Source organism: Setaria italica, chromosome I (assembly GCF_000263155.2).
Source record: "Setaria italica strain Yugu1 chromosome I, Setaria_italica_v2.0, whole genome shotgun sequence".
NCBI classification, from domain to species: domain Eukaryota; kingdom Viridiplantae; phylum Streptophyta; class Magnoliopsida; order Poales; family Poaceae; genus Setaria; species Setaria italica.
In genome coordinates this window covers 3,793,757-3,801,975 of record NC_028450.1, presented here as the reverse complement: position 1 = coordinate 3,801,975, position 8,219 = coordinate 3,793,757, and the positions used below count along the sequence as shown (strand labels likewise).

Below are 8,219 nucleotides of genomic sequence, written 5' to 3'. Positions count from 1 at the left end.
ATTGCAACACAAGAAAGCAAAACATGTGTATGCTGCCCATAGTGTTACAACTTACAACACAAAAAAGCAAATCTTGATTGGATTCTGTCTCCTCCCCAATAATGCTACCGCCCACTGGTACTGCTGGGAAAAGCGCCTTCGACCCTTTAGTACCGGTTGTGCAATCGGTATTGTTAGTTCGGTACTAAAGGGAGATCTTTAGTACTAGATCGAATAACCGGAATTAAAGGGAAGCCTTTAGTACCAGTTGTTTATACCAATCGGTACTAAATTGGCTGCCAGGACTAGTACTAAATTGGCTGCCACGTCGCGTGTGGTGAAGGTCAATTTATTACCGGTTGGTATAAACAACCGATACTAAGGGTATTTTTTATTTTCTATTTTTTTCTTATTTTCTTTTCTGAATTAAAGGGAAGCCTTTAGTACCAGTTGTTTATACCAACCGGTACTAAATTGGCTGCCAGGACCGGTACTAAATTGGTTGCCACGTCGCGTGTGGCGAAGGTCAATTTATTACCGGTTGGTATAAACAACCGATACTAAGGGTATTTTTTATTTTCTATTTTTTTCTTATTTTCTTTTCTGTTTCTTTATTCTATATTAGTATCCTAGTTCTAATATGCTAATATATAAAAAATTTTATTTATCTATAATATATTAGATTTGAGATAATATTATATATATAGACATATTGGGCCTACATATTTATGAATAATATTACTTTGCATCAACTTTCCAAGTTCAACATTTTGGATCAACTATTCTGAACCCGAGTCCTGATGGTGATGCAGATTTGGTCCATCATTATGGATCTCCCTCACTGGATTTACTACTTCGTCCAGAAGAAATGCACTGAGTTGTTCTTGAATTGCCCTGATTTTTTCCGTCTCGAGGAGTGCTTCCTTCATATCTCTTATCTGTGTCATTGGCAAAGGTTATTATGTAGTAGATCAATGGGTCTGCACAATTAGAACTAATTTATTGTTAAGAAATTTGTATACGTACTCAGAATTCATGGTTGATTATACGCTTGGGACCTACAAAGCCATGGATGAACTCACATACGTATTATCCGCATAAATTATTCCTCGGATTCTGTCTCAAACACTATATATATAGCAAAAGAAGTTATGAAATATTTGTTGTGTTCAAGGAAGTGTCACGAGATGTGGAAATTCAATACATACAAAAATTCAGACTTGAAATCAAGTTCTGCGTGATGTCGACGGAAGCGAGCCCATGTCACAACAACAACAAATGCTATATGCAAATGCATCTCCATATGAAATGGCCTTAGTCTTCCGAGATGACTGAGACCAGATCAGTTGGCTAACTCGGCTCACTAATCACTGGTTGATGCCCAATCACGAGTTAACAGCGCATGGCTACCGTAATCTGCAGATCGGACGAAACAAGCCTGCAGCTTTGACCAGCAACTCTGCTCGATCAGTGTTGCGTTTACCGTGCAGCGACCACGGCAGCACGTCGTCGAAAGGCGGTAGGAAAAAAAAAAGACACCGGTGCCACACCACCGATGCTGCTAGGAAAAAAAAAAGGATAAATGGCCACTACAATTCAACATCTGCGTTAAGTACTCGGAAATGACTATGTCACCATTGACCAACTCACCAGTCATCGTCAAAGTTAACAATTTTGTTGATTCTTTGTTCTTATGTTCCCTCATCTCCATATGTTCAGCACCTATGGTACTGCATCTATAAGTAAACCGCAAGGCTGATCCAGGTAGTTGGCTATCCCAGTTCAGCACCGAACTGACGATGCCCTGAACGCGGAGAGAAATAACACGTCTAACCATGAGCACAAGTTTGAAAAGTGCTCGCTTTCTTGCGGTTTTCTGCTTCTGGGTGGTGGTTTTGATGGTCATGGGCTCTGCTATCGTTGCGGAGTGTGAGAACCGTCAACTTCCTATTTGTTTGATGACTTGAATTTTTTTTTTTGTTTTCAATCATGGACTGAGCTTGTTTGCTGCTGTTGCAGATTGTGAATCGCCAAACCCTCCGAGACCTCCAGGATCAGGTTGTACTCCCCCTGATAGATGAGGGCATGAGGCGTTGATGAATGGCATTCACTTCCGGTGCTATACCTATGAATAGTTATGCGTGCGCGCGCGTGTGTTGAAGGTCATGCTTGTTCATTGTATCTGAAAATAAGAAGTGTGAAACAATAATGCGAATAACAACGCTGATGTTGTGTGCCCGTATACTAATAAAAAGAAGACCGCATTACATTATTTGAACAATCTTCCGTACTGCTTGTTCCCTCGAATAAGGAAATCTTTACGAAGTTTTCTCATCTAACCTCCTGAATTTCTTGAGGCCCTTGAACTTCCATGACTGTTTCATCCGTTCCTCTGAATTTGCAGCTTATTTTTCTGTATCTTTGAACTCGCATGGTTCTATGTTACCCCCTCAAACTTAAAGTTTGCTTCTGCTAGTCCATTTGAATTAAAATGCGTTAGAGAGGCTCAGTGAGACAATGACACAAGTTGTTTGGACATAAGTGATTCTTTTAAGCTTAGGCTGCTGGTTGTAAGTATTTATATATATTTCCATCCGTTTTTCTTTTTCTAAGTAAGTATAAGTGTTTGTTTCTATTGGTTCTTCTGTTGTGTTTTAGCTTAGTTAGTTTCTACTCCCTCCGTCCCAAATTACTATTTATTTTAACTTTTCTACATATATACACTTTACTGTGCATCTAGATATATGCTATGTCTAGATACGTAGCAAAAGTTATGTGTAAGGAAAAGTCAAAACGAATAGTAATTTGGAACGGAGGGAGTACTTTCTAGGATTGTTCAATGTTCATAGCTAAGTGATCCTAATATCACTTGAAGATTGGTTGATTAAGAGTACCAAACAAAATTTTGGAGAGGCTCATATTCAACCCCATTTTGTCACCATTTGCATAAACTGCTGCTAAATTGGTCCTATTCGGGTTGACCAAGTGATAATGCAGCAGCATATATTGGCATGATGATGTAAGGATAGAAACCAGAAGCAGTCCACCAGAGATGGTACCACCCATCATGATTCAGCTCTTGAAAGAAGGGTTGTGAATAAAGGCTTTTTAAATTTCACAACAATGAAGAACAAGTGTGAATTTTCGAAGTAGTGTCGTGACATGTCAACACTAGGAGTCAAAATTTGAGAAAATAGCCTCCCTCTGTTCCCCCGGATCACAAAGCCTCTGATCGTCTCCGCGGGCAATGATCCCTAATATCAATAGATGATCTGTTCACTGTCAAAGTTCACGTGTTTGACTGGGAGTTCACTGCGCCGCAACGACCATGGCAGCCATGCCGTCGAAAGGTCTGCTTTGCTTGACGTCAAGCAAGCGACGGGGTCCGCTCGCGCCCCGCTAGAAAACGAAGCAGCCACTCCCCACTGCAATGACACTCTCCATCGTTTGTCAGTCAGGCCATTACACCACACACCAGACACAATACACCATCGTTGGGCAGCTCTAACCATTAGCCATGGCCGGTCGCAGGCGGTGGCGCTGGCAGCTTTGCTGTCCCTCCTCTTGCTGCTGCTGCCGGCGCCGGCGTTTCTGGACGGTGCTGCCAGCGACGAGCCTCGGAGTCGGACGCGTGAGATAGTATCCATCGCCCATCTATGGGAAGGGACTAACTTTCTGTGCACTTTCTTTCTAGCATGGGATGGGGGCCATGGGACTCCTGTCTCCCCGGGAGGCAGGCCGTGCAGCTGAGAAGATTTCTGGAGTGTTCTGGTCTGGTGTAGCAAAATGTTTGAAGTTTGAGTCCAAAGCATTGGAACCAAACGGTTGAATAACCGAATTTATTAGTGTTACTATTCTGTTTGTACATCATATTATAGCAGTCGAAGTTGGAAAGATTTATTGCCACGCAATGTCACACATAATCTAGGACGATGTATGAGGGAGAGGGTATGTAATATTCTGAGACAATAATCATGGTGAGCAATGAGCAAAAGGAAGGAAAACGAGCCTTAAATGATGAAATCACACCAGTGAAATACATTGACCATGACAATGCCACAGTGATATTCGACGCGCGCATAGGCCACACCCAGTGGCTCTTGCTGATCCTCTTTTAGAGAGGTTTAAAAGTACCCATTGGTACTTATTAGTACTTGTATCTGTGATTTTTATCCACCGGCTGATCTGAAAAAATAATTTAAAAAATTAAATTTAAGGGCTAGTTTTAGTACTTCGTCCCACTAATTTGGTAGTCCTTGATACTTCGACTTCTTATTGCGTACTTCCTTTATTTCCACTGTTAGATTTCTTTTGTTTCCACTGTTAGATTTTCTTGGGATGAACGGCTATCATTTTTTCTAACCATTTTAAAATTTCTCTAATTATATATAGCTCCACTCCTCAAAAAGAAAAATGTACAGCTCCCGGATGAGGTTGCCACAAACGATTTGTGTATAGAAATGTGTGTAAAATACATGAGTAACTTGCCACTTTCGGTGCGTTTCAATTTGGCCATTCTACTCGGGGAAGTTTAAATCATGGCCCCTAAACTTAATTTAGGGGCTAATGACCATGTCAACGGGTTGAATAAGCTTAATAACCACAATTTACACTTTCTAAATATACAATGGCCAAATTGAAATGTGGAGACAATGGCCAAACTGAAACCTGAGACAAATACAATGGTCATTATGTATTTTTACTCTAGAATTAGCAATTTTATTTGTGAATGGGAAGTTCTAAAAATTGGTGTAGAAACTTTCCGAAAACCGGCCCTGAAAGTCTGGAACTTGGATCGGCGGCCAGGGCCAAGATGATCCCGTCGGCCACGACGATTGCGCCAGAGTCTTCTGCTCCCTTCTCCGATCCTGTGGCATCAAGGGAGACTGCCGCGACCCTCAGGATCATGGAAGTGCTGCGTCCCAGCGCTCACGCAACAGCGGCAAAGGCAGTGTGTCAGCGTTGCCTCGCGGGTGACTCGCCGGTGACGGACCGGTGGTGACGCCGGGGAGCTTACACGCAGTGGCGCAGGCGCACGGCCGCCTTTGACCTACGTGACCGCGGCGTTCAGAGGTTCGTTTTCTCTTCCTCTCTGAATTCAGTGTGCCTGTCGCGCGTGTTCATGTGCTTTGGCCCTGCGTGCTTTTGTTTTGTTCGTGCAAATGCCCCAGAGCAACATTCCAGCCCATCATGCTCTTATGCGCTCTGCCCCACCTACCACTGTGGAATCGCATCCGTATTATGTTCGTATGCCAATCTACCATGTGGTCTGAAGTCTGAACTCTGAACAATGCAATTGCTGGGCTTAGTAAAAAGTTTTTCTTTACTTTTGGAGGAGAAACAGGAGGGGAGACTCCTAGGAAAGCACAGATCAGTGCTGTACATTTTAGGGACTACAATCAGTTCTGCACTTCATTATGACATGAGTGGTAACCTTACATAGTAGTGCCGAATTATTGAAAGTGTTCCACAGACATTACTGATTTAGAACAAGAGGACTCAACTAAGTGCGTAACATTTATTTTGTTGCATAAGGCATACGTTGACTATATTTAGCTATCACTCACACTGATCCCCCCACTATAAAGCTCAAACTCATGTTTTATGTCGAGTATTGCAGCAGAAACTTGTGCCATTCCTAATCGATCTCGTGGCGATGCCATGGAGCACGAGAGGCCCAACTTTAGCATTGGGAGGACACAGCTCTGTATTATTTCTGAATTTCCATCTAAGTCATTTTGTAGCATAGTAGGGTCTAAAATCTCAGCTACGCCATTGGGAAAATTGGTAGCTACATGTTTGTGGAGGCTCATGGCATCAATGAATTTCTCATGAGTAGGACATGTTCCAGTGAACATCTCTAGCAAAAGCACTCCGTAGCTGTACACATCGCCCTTCGATGAGATTTGTCCACCCATGCCATACTCTGCATTTAGTTTAAAAAATAAACAAGTGAAGTAAGGGGAAAAAACAGTCGGTAAACATGCTATGGAGATGAAGCGGAACTTGTTTCAAGAAAATAATATAGGGTCATAATTTGGATTACCTGGTGGAATATATCCAATGGATCCTTTTAGGTTGGCAAAACTTGTAGAATTAGCAGGCACTGCAGTTGAAGTAGTACACATAAATCTCGCCAACCCAAAGTCACTGACATATGCAGTCATTTCAAGATCTAAAAGAACATTGCTCGGCTTCAAGTCGCAATGTATTACTGGAGTTGCACATTGGTTATGGAGATAATCTAAAGCATATGCAATGTCCAGAGCTATGTTAATCCTTTCCCCCAAACTTAGGAATCTTTTGTTGTCATACCCGTGGTCCTCCGGGTGTAGCCACCTTTCAAGGCTCCCATTGTGCATATACTGAAAGATAAGTGCTTTAAAATCTGAGCCGGTAGGATCGACTGTAGAGCATAAAGTAATGACTTTGACAAGATTCCGGTGGCGAGTATTTCTTAATGCTTCGCACTCTGAAACAAAGCTTTTGGGTGCTCCATACTGGTTAAGGTTAAAAACCTTAATAGCAACCGGATCATCCTCAAACGGCAAAGTGCCCTTGTAAACAGCCCCGAAGGATCCCAAGCCAACCAAGTTTACTAGAGAGAACCCATTTGTAGCCTTGGCAATGTCTTCATACCTTATTTTCTGTATGTGCAGACTGGAGTGCTGCAAAGCTGGTTCTTCTTTTCTTCTCCTGAGAAGAATGACAACTATACATAACAATAAAATTACAACAGCTGACACTGCAATGGGGATCACTATCTTCAAAACAACAGATTTATTTTCCCCCTTGGATCCCAATTCTGGGCAAAGGGGCAGGCTTGACTCTGGAGTATTGGCACATAACCTGTGGTTTCCTTTTAAGGACACCCTACTGGAATTACCAAAGATACCACTTGATGGTGTTGGTCCCTCAAAATCATTGAATGAAAGATTCAGCGGCTGCAAAGAACTCAATGAGGCCAGGAACTCCGGAATTTTCCCTGACAAGTTGTTCCGAGAGAGATCCATTTCTTTGATGGTTTTCAACTTCACAAAAGACTCTGGAATATTTCCAGTAAGAAAATTCCCTTCCATGTGAAGAACTTCTAAAAGCACACACGTACCTAGAGTAGAAGGAATATCACCTGTCAAGCGGTTGTTGGAAATACTAATTCTTCCAAGGGTGATGAGGTTTCCAACCTCCATTGGTATGGGCCCGGTAAAGTAATTATTTGACAAGTCCAAGCTTTGTGAAAGTGATGAAATATTGAAGATCGCACTTGGCATGCTTCCATCAAAGGAATTGTGAGAGAGATTCATCTTCTCTAATTGTCTCCATTGGCCTAAACCCTGAGGTATGTCCACACTGAAATTGTTCCCATCCAGATAAAATTCAGTTAGCTGGACAAGGTCATCAATAGAGTCTGGAACACGTCCAGAGAGGTTATTTTGTGCAAAGCTTAGAACCAATAAATTGCTCAAATTTCCTATGGTAGGCGGGATGCTGCCAGTGAACCGGTTCAGATCCATATAAAGCACCGTGAGGCTCCTAAGATTTCCAATCGCCAGCTTCAAGCTGATTGTAGGACAGATCAAGCTCCCGCAGTTTCAGCAAGGACCCAAAAGATGGCACTGTCCCAGTGAGCCCATTACCGAGAAAATAAATCATTTCTAGCTTGGATACATTTACAAGAGAAGTCGGGATTGGCCCATTCAATTGTGCTGTCGATAGGATCAAGCTCTTAAGGTTTGGAAGCCTGAACTATTTATTGGAATTTCTACAAAATTTCTACTAATGCCTAATAATTTTACAATAACATCATGAATCCCACAAAGTTCGGAATATTTATACAAATTTCAACAAATTAGTAATACTTTTGTAAGAATTTTTACCAAATTTTTACATATTTATTGGAATTTCTACAAAATTTCTACTAATGCCTAATAATTTTACAATAACATGAATCCCACAAAGTCCGGAATGTTTATACAAATTTCAACAAATTAGTAGTACTTTGTAAGAATTTTTACCAAATTTCTACTAATTTCTACATATTTATTGGAATTTCTAGCAAATTACTACTAATTCCTACTAATTTGAATGAATTTCTACAAAATTTATCAACTAATTTTCTACTGATTTTCTAACTAATCTACAAATATCTATTGATTTTCTAACGAATCTACTAATATCTATTCATTTTCTAACTAAAAAATAAAAAAAGGCCCTCGCTGACGCAAGCCGGTGGGCTTGCA

General features: G+C 41.3%; 1 protein-coding gene across 1 annotated transcript; it reads right to left on the bottom strand.

Annotated features, from left to right (window-relative positions):
• Positions 1–5,990: 5,990 nt before the first annotated feature.
• LOC101757350 (probable LRR receptor-like serine/threonine-protein kinase At3g47570) lies at positions 5,991–7,169 on the bottom strand. The gene has a single exon (XM_022826260.1). It carries the CDS (start codon positions 7,167–7,169, stop codon positions 5,991–5,993), a length of 1,179 nt encoding a protein of 392 aa, XP_022681995.1.
• Between the last annotated feature and the right edge of the window lie 1,050 nt (positions 7,170–8,219).

What these genes read in the sequence shown, in the direction of transcription:
- LOC101757350 (XM_022826260.1), bottom strand. Translation starts at nt 7,169, where the DNA reads ATGGAGGTTGGAAACCTCATCACCCTTGGAAGAATTAGTATTTCCAAC.